This window comes from Oncorhynchus gorbuscha, linkage group LG01, assembly GCF_021184085.1.
Source record: "Oncorhynchus gorbuscha isolate QuinsamMale2020 ecotype Even-year linkage group LG01, OgorEven_v1.0, whole genome shotgun sequence".
NCBI classification, from domain to species: Eukaryota; Metazoa; Chordata; class Actinopteri; order Salmoniformes; family Salmonidae; genus Oncorhynchus; species Oncorhynchus gorbuscha.
The window spans coordinates 4,519,460-4,537,864 of NC_060173.1; the positions used below are offsets into that span (position 1 = coordinate 4,519,460).

The window sequence follows — 18,405 nt, forward strand, 5'->3', positions numbered from 1 at the left end:
TTTTTTTCCCGTAAAACTGCATTTTCATCCTCATGCTAGCTAGCAGTAGCCACTTTGGAATGGGAGTGTCAGCCAATCAGCTCCTTTGTTGTTCAATGTGTCACACCATTCCATAATGGCTGCTGCTAGCTAGCATGAGAAAGAAAATGCAGTATTTCAAATCTTCAACAGAGCAGTGTAGATGAAGGTAACATTGAGTACAGTGGCATAACCCATCCCTACATTGAAGTATGTTTTCCCATCCATAGCTCGCTCCAGCTCAAATGATGTCTTAACGTAACCATGAGTGTAGTACCACAGTGCAGTTCAGTGTAAACAAGCATAATGGCAGGGTAGATATCTTCTGCCAAGTCGATTACAGTACATGCAATGAATTTACAGTGTACCACCACCACCACTGTGAAAACAGCTGAAAGCAATCACTGAATAACATCATAGGTATGCAGTAAGACATGTGTCATTTTTTTCTCTTGTCTGTTTCAAAACGGAGCACATGTGGCTGCACTGGAGTAAAACGAGTGCACCCACTGTAATTAGAAACCTACCTCATCAGAAACCCCTGGATAATTCATACATTTTACCTATGCAAGTGCACATAAGGTAGCCAGCATTATACTGGTATGAAAGGTGTCTCCAAAACAGTCCAGCAGTTTTCAAAAAAGGTTTTGGAAAGCAAAGTCTGATCACATTCTTCCTGAATCATATAGGCTGCATCTACACAGGTAGCCACAATTGAAATGTTTTTTTTGTTTGTTCACTAATTGGTATTTTGACTAATCAAATCAGGTCTGAAAAATATCTCAATTTGAAATCTCATGTGATTGGTCAAAAAACCAATTAGAGGAAAAATATCATACTTGGGCTGACTGTAAACGTAGCCATATGCATCTTTCATAACCAAGTCGTAGGAGGTGGGAATTTATCAATTGGATGCATTCATGTGCTTTGAACTCGTTGAAAAATGCTGATTAGCTAATGGCCAACAAGCTGCGTAAACAAAACTAAAACTTAATCGATCATGCTTGTAAACAAATTATAGTGTTAAAAAAAACAAAATCAAGTTTATTAAAAAAAAATGTTTGTTGTTGGATTGCTGTTATAGAGGTCATTTCCTTAGTAGGTGACGTCACAGGTCAGATTGTGGGAGTTTCTCAGGATAATAGATGAGTTCGCACTAGTAATTACCAGTTGGAAGGCCATCCAAGTGGATTGTTCCCTGTCGTAATGTGGCAAATTCCCACTTGGATAGGAACGCAGCATTAGTCTTCTAAGCAGAGTACTAGTATGCCTTGTATGTTCATTGTAAGCAGATGTAACTTTGGACCGTCCCCTCACCCATACCCGGGCGCGAACCTGGGACCCTCTGCACACAACAACAGTCACCCACGAAGCATCCCATCGCTCCACAAAAGCCGCGGCTCCTGCAGAGCAAAGGGGAACTACTACTTCAAGGTCTCAGAGCAAGTGACGTCACCGATTGAACCGCTATTTAGCGCGCACCGCCGCTAACAAAGCTAGCGGTTTCACATCCGTTACACAGTGAAGGCTGTTATATTACAGTATTTGACTACCCCTTGTTGGACATAGGAGCAGCCCTTCGGTATAGGTTATCAGCAAAATAAAACACTGGAAGAAATGCAAGGACAAGCTATGACATGTCATTTATTGAAATTACACACATCTTTATAATATATAGCACATATTTTTATGAAATGACAGAAGGACAATCCTATGTAATAGAAGCCTACTGATGGTCACATTAGCTGTAGAGATATAATATTGGCTTTGGAAATTAGTATTTAAATGCATTGAAGTATAAATCTGGTAAATTCTCCCCTAATTATCCTTATGAGTTGTGAGAATCTCTGTATATCACATGTATAAGATATTCAATGATATACATTCCATTATGAGATTGACATTTTATAAATATAGGCCTATATGTGAAACAAATCCTGCCTGGTAGCACATTTAAGCAATATTGCCCGAGGAAGTGTGGTATATGGCCAACATACCACAGCTAAGGGCTGTTCTTACGCACGATGCAACGTTGAGTGCCTGGACACAGCCCTTAGCCGTGGTATATTGGCCATATACCACAAACCTCAGAGGTGCCTTATTGCTATTATAAACTGGTTACAAACATAATTAGAGCACTAAAAATACATGTTTTGTCATACCCGTTGTATACGGTCTGATATACCACGGCTTTCAGCCAATCAGCATTCAGAGCTCGGACCACCCAGTTTATAATGAACGATATAGTAGGTCATGGAATGCTGCAATATTACTTTTGTCATCGATTTACTTTGAGATTTCAATTGATTGTCAATGACTTGTTTAAATTGTATTATGAAACGATCATGATTATTGTAAAGATTACAGTGTAGCAGTCTGGAACAGCACATCTGAACAGGTTCTAACTTTATTTCATCCCAAGGTGCATGATTTTCCTGATTGGTCCTGGTCCACCCCAGAATCCCCTTTGGGGAAAAAAGATCAGATGTACATTTATGACTAACATTCCCCAACAAAAATATAGATTTTATTTCCTGCCACTATAGTCTACATACAGGGTTGTGTTTATTAGGGCATACAACAGAAAACATTTGAAAACTTTTTTTTTTGCAACAGAAAATGAAAATAACGGTGTCTTATTGGTTAAACGCTCCATGTTTCAGTCATTTTTTCCATTTTTGATTCCTAATGAACACAACCCAGGAATTCTCTTTGACAGCTACTTACTTGAGAAGACCATGCCAGTACAGATGAGGCATCACGTCAGCTTTCATGTGGTACATGGTCCATCTCTCCTTGCTTTGGTCAATGGGGAATGTCTCCAATGGCTGACCATTATAGTCAAACTCAGCCAGAATGACTTTACTGTAACTCGTCACCAAAGGGCAGGAAGTGTAGCCATCGTACTGTAAACACAAGTATTTTAGCACAGTGTGATCTTGTAGTTTATGGAGAAAAACAAAATGCGTAATTTGTAAAATTTCAAAAAAAGGAGGTTAGGTTTAGTTGATTTAGTGTTAGTTATGTAACGTACCTTCGTATCCGGCTTTTCATTCTTCAAGACTTTTGAAATAGTCCTGTCCAGAATACTAGACTGAGCAGCTGGAAATAAAATACACCCTGTTATCTTTCACATGCTCAATAGAAAATATACTACATGTAGCCAGGTCCATAATTATTGGCACCCTTGATAAAAAAAAAAGGTTAAAAAAATTAAAATCAAAAAATCAAATACTGAGCTATATTGTATGCTTAAAACAATTGGTAAATTATATTGTTTCATACCAATACAATTGTTCAGAGAAGTAGTACGAAAAATCTGAGGAAGATAGGGGTCCAAATGATACTCTAGGAAAACAACCTTTTTCTAAAAATGTTTTATGAGATTGGAAAACACTTTGGGAGGGATCTTAGACCAGTCGTTCCCGCAAAGAGAAAACTACAGTCCATCATTACTTTAAAGACATGAAGGTCAGTTCATCCGAAACATTTCAAGAACTTTGAAAGTTTCTTCAAGTGCAGTCGAAAAAAAAAAAACATCAAGCGCTATGATGAAACTGGCTTTCATGAGGACCACCACAGGAAAGAAAGACCCAGAGTTACCTCTGCTGCAGAGGATACGTTCATTAGAGAACTGCACCTCAGATTGCAGCCCAAAGAAATACTTCAAATAACAGACATCTCAATATCAACTGTTCAGAAGAGTGTGTGAATCAGGTCTTCATGGTCAAATTGCTGCATAGAAACCACTACTAAAGGACACCAAAAAGAAGAGACTTTCTTGGGTCAAGAAACACGAGCAATGGACATTAGACCGGTGAACATTTGTCCTTTGGTCTGATGAGTCCAAATTTGAGATTTTTGGTTTCAACCACCGTGTCTTTGTGAGACGTGGTGTGGGTGAACACATTCTCTGCATGTGTATTTCCCACCGTGAAGCATGGAGGAGGAGGTGTTATGGTGTGGGGTGCTTTGCTGGTGACACTGTGTGATTTATTTAGAATTCAAGGCACACTTAACCAGCATTCTGCAGCGATTTGCCATCCCATCTGGTTTAGCCTTAGTGGGACTATAATTTGTTTTTCAACAGGACAAAGGCCTAACACACCTCCAGGCTGATCGTCCTATTTTTCTAACTTAATTGAGGAAAATAAGAACAATCCGAAATTCCTTTTTGATACTGTGGCAAAGCTAACTAAAAAGCAGCATTCCCCAAGAGAGGATGACTTGCACTTTAGCAGTGATAAATTCATTAACTTCTTTGAGGAAAAGATTATGATTATAGAAAGCAAAGGACTCCTCTTTAAACCTGCGTATTCCTCCAAACCTCAGTTGTCCTGAGTCTGCACAACTCTGCCAGGACCTAGGATCAAGAGGATAAGTGTTTTAGTACTATATCTCTTGACACAATGATGAAAATAATCATGGCCTCTAAACCTTCAAGCTGTATACTGGACCCTATTCCAACTAAACTACTGAAAGAGCTGCTTCTTTCATGAGCCAAACCTTGACCCAGAAAATATAAAAAACTATCGGCCTATATCGACTTCCATTCCTCTCAAAGATTTTAGAGAAGGCTGGAAACTCACTGAAGACAAACCATGTAGAAAATGCTTCAGTCTGGTTTTAGACCCCATCATAGCACTGAGACGGCACTTGTGAAGGTGGTAAATGACATTTTGATGGCATCGGACCGAGGCTCTGCATCTGTCCTCGTGCTCCTAGACCTTAGTGCTGCTTTTGATACCATCGATCACCACATTCTTTTGGAGAGATTGGAAACCCAAATTGGTCTACACGGACATGTTCTGGCCTGGTTTAGGTCTTATCTGTCGGAAAGATATCGGTTTGTCTCTGTGAATGGTTTGTCCTCTGACAAATCAACTGTACATTTCGGTGTTCCTCAAGGTTCTGTTTTAGGACCACTATTGTTTTCACTATATATTTTACCTCTTGGGGATGTTATTCGAAAAATAATGTAAACTTTCACTGCTAATGACACACAGCTGTACATTTCAATGAAACATGGTGAAGCACCAAAATTGCCCTCGCTAGAAGCATGTGTTTCAGACATAAGGAAGTGGATGGCTGCAAACTTTCTACTATTAAACTCGGACAAAACAGAGATGCTTGTTCTAGGTCCCAAGAAACAAGATCTTCTGTTGAATCTGACAATTAATCTTAATGGTTGTACAGTCGTCTCAAATAAAACTGTGAAGGACCTCGGCGTTACTCTGGACCCTGATCTCTCTTTTGAAGAACATATCAAGACCATTTCGAGGACAGCTTTTTTCCATCTACGTAACATTGCAAAAATCATTTCTGTCCAAAAATGATGCAGAAAAATTAATCCATGCTTTTGTCACTTCTAGGTTAGACTACTGCAATGCTCTATTTTCCGGCTAGGATAAAGCACTAAATAAACTTCAGTTAGTGCTAAATACGGCTGGAATCCTGACTAGAACCAAAAAATTTGATCATATTACTCCAGTGCTAGCCTCTCTACACTGGCTTCCTGTCAAAGCAAGGGCTGATTTCAAGGTTTTACTGCTAACCTACAAAGCATTACATGGGCTTGCTCCTACCTACCTCTCTGATTTGGTCCTGCCGTACATACCTACACGTACGCTACGGTCACAAGACGCAGGCCTCCTAATTGTCCCTAGAATTTCTAAGCAAACAGCTGGAGGCAGGGCTTTTTCCTATAGAGCTCCATTTTTATGGAACGGTCTGCCTACCCATGTCAGAGACGCAAACTCGGTCTCAACCTTTAAGTCTTTACTGAAGACTCATCTCTTCAGTGGGTCATATGATTGAGTGTAGTCTGGCCCAGGAGTGGGAAGGTGAACGGAAAGGCTCTGGAGCAACGAACCGCCCTTGCTGTCTCTGCCTGGCCGGTTCCCCTTTTTCCACTGGGATTCTCTGCCTCTAACCCTGTTACGGGGCTGAGTCACTGGCTTGCTGGGGCTCTCTCGTGCCGTCCCTGGGGGGGGTGCGTCACCTGGGTGGGTTGATTCACTGTTGTGGTCGGCCTGTCTGGGTTCCCCCCCCTTGGGTTGTACCGTGTCGGAGATCTTTGTGGGCTATACTGGCCTTGTCTCAGGATGGTAAGTTGGTGGTTGAAGATTTCCCTCTAGTGGTGTGGGGGCTGTGCTTTGGCAAAGTGGGTGGGGTTATATCCTTCCTGTTTGGCCCTGTCCGGGGTGTCCTCGGATGGGGCCACAGTGTCTCCTGACTCCTCCTGTCTCAGCCTCCAGTATTTATGCTGCAGTAGTTTATGTGTCGGGGGCTAGGGTCAGTTTGTTTATCTGGAGTACTTCTCCTGTCCTATTCGGTGTCCTGTGTAAATCTAAGTGTGCGTTTCTAATTCAGGACCTGAGCCCTAGGACCATGCCCCAGGACTACCTGACATGATGACTCCTTGCTGTCCCCAGTCCACCTGGCCATGCTGCTGCTCCAGTTTCAACTGGCCTGGGCCCTAGGACCATGTCCCAGGACTACCTGACATGAGGACTCCTTGCTGTCCCCAGTCCACCTGGCCATGCTCCTGCTCCAGTTTCAACTGTTCTGCCTTACTATTATTCAACCATGCTGGTCATTTATGAACATTTGAACATCTTGGCCACGTTCTGTTATAATCTCCACCTGGCACAGCCAGAAGAGGACTGGCCACCCCACATATGCCTCTCTAATTCTCTCTTTCTTTCTCTCTCTCGGAGGACCTGAGCCCTAGGACCGTGCCCCAGGACTACCTGACATGATGGCTTTGCTGTCCCCAGTCCACCTGACTGTGCTGCTGCTCCAGTTTCAACTGTTCTGCCTTATTATTATTTGACCATGCTGGTCATTTATGAACATTTGAACATCTTGGTCATGTTCTGTTATAATCTCTACCCGGCACAGCCAGAAGAGGACTGGCCACCCCACATAGCCCGGTTCCTCTCTAGGTTTCTTCCTAGGTTTTGGCCTTTCTAGGGAGTTTTTCCTAGCCACCGTGCTTTTACACCTGCATTGTTTGCTGTTTGGGGTTTTAGGCTGGGTTTCTGTACAGCACTTTGAGATATCAGCTGATGTACGAAGGGCTATATAAATAAATTTGATTTGATTTGATATTTGACCAAGAATCAGAGTGATCGAGTGCTGCATCAGATGACCTGGTCTCCACAGTCCCCCAACCAAATTGAGATGGTTTGGGATGAGTCAGGCCACAGAGTGAAGGAAAAGCAGCCAACAAGTGCTCAGCATATGTAGGAACTCCTTCAAGCCTGTTGGAAAAGCATTCCAGGTGATACTGGTTGAGAGAATGCCAAGAGTGTGCAAAGCTGTCATCAAGGCAAAGGGTGGCTATTTGAAGAATCTCATATAAAATACATTTGTTTCAAACTTTTTTGTTTACTACATGATTCCATGTGTTATTTCATAGTTTTGATGTCTTCACTATTATTCTACAATGTAGAAAATAGAAAAATAAAGAAAAACCCTTTAATGAATAGGTGTCCTACAACTTTTGACTGGTAGTTTGTTCCCCAATGCTGGAAGGGGAGCCCGAGTGATAAAGTTTGGAAACCCCTGTCTTAGTCCATTCCACCATACAACTTGATATCCTTCAATGTTATCGGGCCATTTTGCTTCCACTGGTCCTGTGGCCCTTGTTAAGGTCAACAGCATCATGAACTTTACCAAGTTCATGGACATTTTAGCCCAAAACCTGGTTGGCTCTGCCAGGAAGCTGACACATTGCCGCAACTAGATCTTCCAGCAAGACAATAACCCCAAGCATTAAGCAAACTCCACAAAGAAATTGTTAATTGAAATATCAACATTTTACAATGTTTATTTTAGTCTTTGGACTTGAACCCCATTGAAAACCTGTGGTTTAAAATCAAATCTTGACTTGATTTGAAACAGAGCAGATGAAGGATATCAAGGAACTGGAAAGAATATGTGTGGAAGAATGGTCCAAGATCCCTCCGAATGTGGCCTCCAACTCATAAAACATTCTAGAAAAAGGCTCAGTGGTTCCGGAGTAAAACAGGGGAGGGTTCCGGAGTAAAACAGGGGAGGGTTCTGGAGTAAAACAGGGGAGGGTTCCGGAGTAAATCAGGGGAGGGTTCCGGAGTAAAACAGGGGAGGGTTCCGGAGTAAAACAATTTTAAACCCCATCTTTTTTTAGATATATTTGATGTATAACTTGTTAAAAAAATATCTTTCTCTGAGCAATTGTATTGGTATATAATAATATAATTCCCCAACTGTTTAAAGCATACAATATAGCTCAGTATTGTAATTATTTATTTTATAGTCTTTTTCACTCATCTTTATCAAGGGTGCCAATAATTATGGACCTGACTGTGAGGTACAGGTTTCCAACCTGGCAGGTGGGCAGGAAAATACCATTAAAGTTTTGCAAGAGCAGTTTCCCCCAACTTGGTATTTTGTGGTGTTTTTTTTTTGTAGTGAGAAAAAGAAGAACTGAAACCACATACCCACGGCAGCAGCTGTTTTGGCTGTCGGCAGGTTGGTGCAGTCTCCGATCCCAAACACGTTGGGATACTTGTTATGCTGAAGGGTCTCTTTGTTGACGTCCAGCCAGCCACCCTCATCAGCCAATGAGGATCCTTTAATCACCGGGTTGGGTCCCATTGGAGGAGTGACGTGAAGCATCTCATACTGACAGAAAGAAAAGATTGATTCATTCATTGACTGAAAATGAGCAAAAACAAATGAAATTATACAACCATGGCTGTCTTGTTGTTGCCCAGTATATGTTCCGATATGAATAATTCTGGATTGTTTGTTTCTTAGCATCAAGCTTCTATGTCATCTTAGATAATCTATTGCAGATGTGTAAAACAAACCCCTCTGAAATACCATTCCGTGTTCTCCATGTGTACATCATAGCTGCCTGGAACTTAGCCTGGTCCCAGATATGTCTGTGTTGTCCTGCCAACTCCTACGGTCTTTGTGATACATGATAATGACCATAGGCATAAGAGTTGGCAACATAACACAAACCGATCTGGGGCCAGGCTACCTGGAACTTACCTCAAACACTTTAGTTTCTCCAGGATTGTCAAGGTTTTCAAACACGGCCTCCTGCTTGTTGGCCCGGACCTCTACAAGGTTGTGTCTGAGATTCACCTGGATGTCGCGATTCTTCACTATCTCCCACAATGCATCTGCATATTTCTTGATCCCAAACAGCACTGGCAGTGACGTGTTGTACATGACGTTGGCAGTTGCTCTTTTCCCTGTCTTCGAGAAGGATCAGATCAGAATAACCTTTTTATGCTGGGTTGTGTTCAGTAGGTATGAAATGGAAGAAAAATACTTTAAAACTGAGTGAAACAGGAAGATATTATCTGAACACGTCAAATAAGTAACACTTCCGTTACAAAATGTTCCGGTAAAATGTCCGCTAACACGACCCAGATCATTTGACAAAGATGGAGAGTCATCAGAATACTTGTTTAATGAAGCTTTATCTGATGCATTTTGTATCAGTCGTATTACAATACCTTTCTGAGATAAGCATCGGTCAGGTACATGATCTTCTGTGGTGCTCCTGCACACTTCACCGGAGTGTTGGGGAAAGAGAATATAGCATTTCCCTCCTTGAAGTTCTGCAGTGCACTCCAAGTCTTCTCCACGGTTTGCACGGAGTAGTTTGAACCAATCTTAAATTCCTCCCAATCATCAATCCCAGGCAGGCCTTTGATCTAGGAAGTCATTGTAAAAAAGACCAAAAGATTATATCATTGGCAGAGATTGACGCATACAATTGTAACGACCTCGATATATCATAAAAGAATGTCCACAACAGAGGAACAAATTCCCTAATTTAACAGTTTATTAAAACAGAACTCACACAGGCTACTGTTTGGCCATAGCACCAAATAACTAACTGATAACAGAACATCAGAACACAGGCTACCGTTTGGCCATAGCACCAAATAACTAACTGATAACAACAGAACATCAGAACACAGACAACAGAACATCAGAACACAAGCAACAGAACACAGGCTACTGTTTGGCCATAGCACCAAATAACTAACTGACAACAGAACATCAGAACACAGACAACAGAACATCAGAACACAAACAGAACATCAGAACACAAACAGAACATCAGAACACAAACAGAACATCAGAACACAGACAACAGAACACAAGCAACAGAACACAGGCAACTGTTTGGCCATAGCACCAAATAACTAACTGACAACAGAACATCAGAACACAGACAACAGAACATCAGAACACAAGCAACAGAACACAGGCTACTGTTTGGCCATAGCACCAAATAACTAACTGACAACAGAACATCAGAACACAGACAACAGAACATCAGAACACAAACAGAACATCAGAACACAGACAACAGAACACAAGCAACAGAACACAAGCAACAGAACACAGGCAACAGAACACAGGCAACAGAACACAGGCAACTGTTTGGCCATAGCACCAAATAACTAACTGACAACAGAACATCAGAACACAGACAACAGAACATCAGAACACAAACAGAACACAGGCTACTGTTTGGCCATAGCACCAAATAACTAACTGACAACAGAACACAAACAGAACATCAGAACACAGACAACAGAACACAGAACACAAGCAACAGAACACAAGCAACTGTTTGGCCATAGCACCAAATAACTAACTGATAACAGAACATCAGAACACAAACTACATCAGAACCAAACAGCACCAAACAACTAACTGATAACAGAACATCAGAACACAAGCTACTGTTTGGCCATAGCACCAAATAACTAACTGATAACAGAACATCAGAACACAGGCTACTGTTTGGCCATAGCACCAAATAACTAACTGATAACAGAACATCAGAACACAGGCTACTGTTTGGCCATAGCACCAAATAACTAACTGATAACAGAACATCAGAACACAGGCTACTGTTTGGCCATAGCACCAAATAACTAACTGATAACAGAACATCAGAACACAGGCTACTGTTTGGCCATAGCACCAAATAACTAACTGATAACAGAACATCAGAACACAGGCTACTGTTTGGCCATAGCACCAAATAACTAACTGATAACAGAACATCAGAACACAGGCAACAGAACATCAGAACACAGGCAACAGAACATCAGAACACAGGCAACAGAACATCAGAACACAGGCAACAGAACATCAGAACACAGGCAACAGAACATCAGAACACAGGCAACAGAACATCAGAACACAGGCACACGTAACTGTCCAAACATGTCTCTACACCATTATACAGTAAGTCTTATGTTGAAACAATATTGAGGAAGTGAAACTAACAATCTATGGTCTTATCACCTTCTCGTAGTGTAGTTGTAGACCTAGAGCCACTATCAGATACTGGTAGGAGATCTGTTACAGGGAAGACAAAATGTTTCAGTCAGCGGTAGGGTGGGAAATGATTGTACACCTACCTCCTTGGATAGGACAAGTAAAGCTGAAATTGACATTTGGTTAGTTGCATTTCAAGACCCATTTCATATTAAGAGTATCTCTAGAGCATCTGATGTTGCCAGGAAAGGAGGGGGGAAATTTAGATTATGACAACACTCGACTGAAGTTTTGCCTTGCTCACGTCGATACCAAGCCCAATAATGACGTTTGATCAAGTCAATCAACATGTCTTAAATCAAATTAACGATAGGGAAAGTTTTAAAAAACAGCCCTTCCTACCTCCATGCCATTGTCTGTGCGCACAGTGTTTGTGTCTGGGTCGATCTCCCGTACATTCGATTTCACCCACTTGACTCCCGGAGGTACGACACTGGCTGTAGGGCGACCAGAGGCGGCCACACTTTTGATCCCAGCTCCAACCAACGTCCAGATGGGTTGATAGTAGTGCATCTATAAAACACAGGGAAGAACGCTGCTCAATAAATGTTGTCCCATGCGCTAGACTACAAGTTCATCCTCAATAGCCTGTGGATGCCCCAAATGGCACCCTCGTTCCCTAAATAATGCACTATGGGTTCTGGTCTAGTAGTGGACTACAGAGCCTTCAGAAAGTATTCACACAATGGCCTTTTCCCACATTTTTGTTGTGTTTTACAGCCTTAATTTAAATGTGATTTAAAAAGATAAATAATTGTCACTAGCCTTCACTTAATATCCAATAATGTCAAAGTGTAATTGTGTTTAGAGTATATATATTTTTTAAACCAATTCATTTAATAAAAAATGAAAAGCTGAAATGTCTTGAGTTCAATAAGTATTCAAGCCCTTTGTTAGATTAAGCATAAATAAGTTCAGGAGTAAAAACTTTGCTTAACAAGTTACATGGAATAGTGTTCAATAGGATTTTTGAATGACTACCTCGTCTCTGTAACCCACACACAAACACAATCATCAGTAAGGTCCCGCAGTCGAACAGTGAATTTGAAGCACAAAGACCAGGGAGGTTTTCCCATATGCCTCGAAAAGAAGGATATACGCAATTGTTAAATGGTTAAAATAAAATAAACAGCAGACATTGAATACTCCTTTGAGGATGGTGAAGTTATTAATTACACTTTGGATGGTGTATCTATACACCCAGCCACTACAAAGATACAGGCGTCCTTCCTAACTCAGTTGCTGGAGAGGAAGGAAACCGTTCAGGGATTTCACCATGAAGCCAATGGTGACTTTAAAACAGTTACATAGTTTAATGGCTGTGATAGGAGAAAACTGAGGATGGATCAACAACATTGTAGTTACTCCACAATACCAACCTAAATGACAGAGTGAAAAAAAAGAAGCCTGTACAGAATATAAATATTCCAAAACATGCATCCTGTTTGCAACAAGGAACCAAAGTAAAACTGCAAAAAATGTGACAAAGCAATTGACTTTCTGTACTTAATACAAAGTGTTATGTTTGGGGCAAATCCAATACAACACATTACGGAGAACCATTCTCCATATTTCCAAGCGTAGTGGTGGCTGCATCATGTTATGGGTATGCTTGTAATCTTTAAGGACTGGGGAGTTTTTCAGGATAAAAAATTAACGCAATGGAGCTAAGCACAGGCAAAATCCTAGAGGAAAACCTGGTTGAGTCTGCTTTCCACCAGACAATGGGAGAATAGGTCACCTATCAGCAGGACAATAACCTAATTTTACAAGGCCAAATCTTCTCTGGAGTTGCTTACCAGGAAGAGAGCGAATGATCCTGAGTGGCCGTATTACAGTTTTGACTTAAATCTACTTAAAAATCTATGGCAAGACCTGAAAATGGTTGTCTAGCAATGAGAACCAATTTGACAGATCTTGAAGAATTTAAAAAACAGTAACGGACAAATGTTGCACAATCCAGGTGTGGAAAGCTCTTAGAGGCTTACCCAGAAACACTTGCAGCTGTAATCTAAAAGGTATTGACTCAAGGATGTGAATATTTTTGTAAATGAATACTGTATTTCATTCTCAATAAATTGTGTGTAGATGGGTAAGAATGATATATTTTTTTAATCTATTTTGAATAAGTCAAGGGGTATGAATACTTTCTGAAGGCACATTGGATTGACTGTAGGCCTCTCTGATTGAGGGGTTGGGTTATAGGCAGAAGACACATTTCAATTTAAGTCATTCAGTTGTACAACTGACTAGGTATCCCCCTTTCCCTAGCACCGATGCTATAGTGAATAGGATGCGCTTTAGCAGTCAACAACTGTCTTTAATACCTCACTGGTTTCCACTACGGCCACATTTTCCGCCCCTAGCTTCCTCTTCATCCGAGCACTCATTGTGATGCCCCCAGTTCCTCCTCCCAGCACTAGGACCTTGTAATGCTCTTTGGAGGAGGCACTGCTGCTGCTGGTGTGGAGACGACAGACGCCAATGCCAGCCGTCCTATGACACTGCCTCCACAGGGCTGGCTGCCGGTGCATGACTGTCACTGTTGCCATGTATTCCCTTCTGTATCTCTAGAATTCTAGAATGTATTCAAAAGTCAGAATTCAGTTACAATGACTACATAGGCTTAAAGTGACAGATAATTGACAGGCAGTGTAGTCAAAGAAATGAACAGCAGAGGGCGCATGTCTGCAAACATAAAAACAAGCACCTTTAAAAAAACATTTTTTTTTATAATAATAATAATAAATGCCATTTAGCAGACGCTTTTATCCAAAGCGACTTACAGTCATGTGTGCATAAGTGTTTACTTTAGTTTATTTAGTAAATATTTTCTTAACTCTATTTTCTTAAAAGTGCATTGTTGGTTAAGGGCTCGTATAAGTAAGCATTTCACCTTAAGGTCGTATTCGGTACAAGTGACAAATGCTATTTTATAGTAGGCTTTCCTAGTAAGTTAAATCATGTTAAAAATACTTTTCTGGACATTAAAATCAGGTACATTTTCCAGATGTTGAATATACACATTTTCCGGGCGTTAAAAATAGCTACATTTTCGGTTCTGAATGAAAGTTAAAAAGTGCTCATTAGAGACATTGGGACAAATTTCAACTGCCACATACATTCTTAATAAAGTAAACATTATAACACAATAATTATTTGTTTATCCATTTAATATAGGAAAGAGGAGCCAAATGAAGATTACAACATATAATTTAGACTAGGTGAGTATCTGGAGCATCAGCATTTGTGGGTTCGATTACAGGCTCAAAATGGACAGAAACAAATAACTTTCATCTGAAACTTGTCAGTCTTCTTGTTCTGAGAAACGAAGGCTATTCAATGAGAGTAATTGCCAAGAAACTGAAGATCTCGTACAACGCTGTGTACTACTCCCTTCACAGAACGCAAACTGGCCCTAACCAGAATAGAAAGAGGAGTGGGAGGCCCCGGTCAACAACTGAGCAAGAGGACAAGTACATTAGAGTGTCACGTTTGAGAAACAGACGCCTCACAAGTCCTCAACTGGCAGCTTTATTAAATAGTTCCCCCAAAACACCAGTATCAACGTCAACAGTGAAGAGGTTAATCCGGGATGCTGGCCTTCTAGGCAGAGTTCCACTGTCCAGTGTTTTGTGTTATTTTGCCCATGTTAATCTTTTCTTTTTATCGGACAGTCTGAGATAAGGCTTTTCTTTGCAACTCTGCCTAGAAGGCCAGCATCCCAGAGTCGCCTCTTCACTGTTGACGTTGATACTGGTGTTTTGGGGGAACCATTTAATTTAGACTTGCGTGGGCTAACATTTTCCCAGCCTAATTGTAACCAAATATCCAAACGGAAATTCCATGAAAACAAAAATCCAACTGATTGATAATCAAGACGAGCCCCCACGCTTGTCTCAAAGCAGCGCGATAACTACAACCCCATTCATGGTGCTGTAAAGCAAACAATAGGATAAATTCCTTCAGTGGCACTAGCCTACTTCATTCCAGTATTTTCGTAATTCAGTGATATTCATTCCCACAATAACTATTAGTTGATTCATCCACTTGTGGTTAAGAAAACGTGCATTTGTAAGAGTAAGAGACTTCTGTCCCCTCGCTCCGACCTGGGCGTGAACCGGGGACGCTCTGCACCACCGCTATCTAAGCTAGCAATTTCGCATCGGCTACACATACAGTGTATGTGCGAAGTAATGAGGACAAGCCTTGCAAAGTTTATTACTGCCACGAGGACCGTAACAGTCTAGAAACGGGCACTGACCACCCGTATGAAGCTTCAAATCTCATGAACGCATATTGCTTACACCGGATTTAGCTAAAACTAGTCTTATTTTTATTTATTTGTGCAACAGGTGTAAATTCTGATCCCAAAGTCGGACGTATAGACGCCGATTTAGCATTTAAAACCAACGTGTTTATGCCGAACTGGTGCAACAGGCTGGCCGGTGTACTGTAATCAGGCTACTGATGGGGACTTTGATACTTTGCAGAAACTCAATCCAAATAAAACGTTCTGCCACAGTGACCATGTTGTTTTTGCAAAGACTATTTGATTCAGAGTTCGTATATGTAACGTTTGTATGTGAAAACGAATTATAAGATACATATTTTCATTTTTTTCCCCCCGAACTCACTTCAATCGCGTATTAAAAGAGGGAGGTTGAGTTGATTAAGCGAGCAGACGTTTTAATCGGCGCATTCTTACTTTGAATATGACCTTTCACCGATCAATATCAGAATAGGGTGCATGTTTACATGACTAAAGCCATACTCCGCCTTCTGTCATAATCACTTTAATATCAAATTAGTAGTGTGCGTGTAAACGTACTCTATGATTGGTTCAGATTTGGTCCGGACCTCAATCAGGTGCGTATGTTTTGGCCTGGGCCAAATCATGACTAGTCTGACCAAATCTGAACCAAGCGTAGACTTCTACATTTGGGCCAAATTCGGACCAACAATCGGTATCAGTGGAAGTTGGAAATCATTGTTAGTCCAAAAGACGTCGGTCCATGCTTATAGTGGATTGAGGCTACAGTATATTGCCCCGATATCAAATTGTGTTGTCGCATAGTGCGTAGCTGTCTCACGACCAATTTGACTTATTCAACATACTTCATTGCCGATGCACATAGTAGGCAACATCTATGTGTTTTGTTTAAAAATAGTGTCCAGAAAGGTTATTTGAAGTCAACAACAACTTATTCTCAGAAGTTATTAGCAATCAAAGTTATCCAGGCTGTATCACAACCGGCCGTAATTGGAAGTGCCAAAGGGCGGCGCAGAATTGGCCCAACGTCGTCCGGGTTTGGCCGTGGTAACTCCGTCATTGTAAATACGAATTTGTTCTGACTTGCCGAGTTAAATAAACTAAAAGAAGTTATAACTCATGCAGAGAAACCCTATTCATGTTGCCACGTTCAATAAAAATCGGAACTCGGAAACTCCGACATTTTCTACTTAGAAACTCGTAGAAAGATAAACTCAGTTCCTCACTTGGAAAGTATCAGAATCAACCAAAAGGAAGCTCACCGCAAAAAAAACGTATTATATTTTTTGTCTTGAAAACACACAAAAAAATCTGTCATGGTAGAAACCTACCTTATTTAATGAAGGAAATTGCGAAAACGGGATATGATCCTTGCAAGCTGGCGATCTACCCACAGACTTCTATTAAAATCTGATTTTTTTGAACACACGCCTCGAGAGTGTCACGGATTGCATAATACCCAGAATGACCTGGGTCGCATTCAGTATGGCACATCGTTTTAAAACGTACTGGACACAAATTATTCCACCTTTACCCTGTTGACTTTCCACACCACCATAACTTACCGGTTTCAAAAAAGTTCCAGGTAAAGTCACACCGAAATGAAAAAGAGAGAACTTTCTATAGTTTTCAAACGCACCACTTGTCGCTGCAGAGCCAATTAGGGCAGTCAAGGCTACAGTAACCTCGCCCCCAGGCTATTGCGCACAACGGAAGTTTGAAGAAGTGTCTGGGGACTAGATTAAGGCTACGGTAAATACAAATTGGCCTCATTTCACAAAACCCAGACTCCTTCAGACTCCTTCTGTAGCTCAGTTGGTAGAGCATGGCGCTTGTAATGCCAGGGTAGTGGGTTCGATCCCCGGACCTCCCATACGTAGAATGTATGCACACATGACTGTAAGTCGCTTTGGATAAAAGCGTCTGCTAAATGGCATATATTATTATTATATATTACCTTTTTTACGTTTATTGGGTCACCGACATCTAATTTAAAAAGCTTAATTTATATGCATTGAAATGTCCCCTGTAATGAAGTGTAAGAAACATGACATTTATTTAACAAGCATTTCCCTACACTACAAGCATTTCGCTACACTGGCAATAACATCTGCTAACCATGTGTATGTGACAAATACAATTTAATTTGATTTGATTGGAAATATCAGAAAATATGTTGTTTTTAACTGAGACAATTCATTTTGTCATGTCATCTGTGGCCTTCACTGAATTTCTACTTAGGATATGACGAATACAATTTGCACATAGATTTTGCATCGATGTAAACATCTATTTGTGCACTTTTGTTGAGTACGTATTTTTCCAAATAAATGCATGATTATTGATTCAAATTGCAATATTTATTTTCGTACCTCATTCTACCCTGTTAAGCCAACCAATCTCGTCCCATAAAAATTGTGAATTTATCTTTATATGCAACCTGGTGTTCATACCAAATGTAACATATCGTGCTAAATGGAGTGTTTTGCACAGACTGGAATATGTTCCGGGATTCCTCCGATGGCATTGAGGAGTACAACACATCAGTCACTGGCTTCATCAATAAGTGTATCCATGACGTCGTCCCCACATTGACCCTACGTACATACCCCAACCAGAAGCCATGGATTACAGGCAACATTCGCACTGAGCTACAGGCTTGAGCTGCCGCTTTCAAGGAGCTGGACTCTAACCCGGAAGATGATAAGAAATCCCGCGCTATGTCCTCCGACGAACCATCAAACAGG

At 41.0% G+C, this 18,405-nt stretch overlaps 1 protein-coding gene across 3 annotated transcripts; it reads right to left on the reverse strand.

Annotated features, from left to right (window-relative positions):
• Window positions 1-2,128: 2,128 nt before the first annotated feature.
• Window positions 2,129-17,351, reverse strand: LOC124031848 (sulfide:quinone oxidoreductase, mitochondrial-like). 3 transcript variants are annotated; one of them, XM_046343621.1, is made up of 10 exons: window positions 17,224-17,351; window positions 13,713-13,963; window positions 11,728-11,898; window positions 11,353-11,406; window positions 9,537-9,737; window positions 9,064-9,273; window positions 8,505-8,688; window positions 3,053-3,120; window positions 2,746-2,924; window positions 2,129-2,483 (listed from the first exon to the last, which is right to left on the reverse strand). In XM_046343621.1, exons 2-10 carry the CDS (start codon window positions 13,935-13,937, stop codon window positions 2,426-2,428), a joined length of 1,350 nt encoding a protein of 449 aa, XP_046199577.1. In that variant the 5' UTR covers window positions 13,938-13,963; window positions 17,224-17,351; the 3' UTR covers window positions 2,129-2,425. The 3 variants fall into 3 exon arrangements, with proteins under 3 accessions (XP_046199577.1, XP_046199569.1, XP_046199587.1); XM_046343613.1 differs by lacking the exon at window positions 17,224-17,351 and adding an exon at window positions 16,990-17,121; XM_046343631.1 differs by lacking the exons at window positions 13,713-13,963; window positions 17,224-17,351 and adding an exon at window positions 16,990-17,111.
• Between the last annotated feature and the right edge of the window lie 1,054 nt (window positions 17,352-18,405).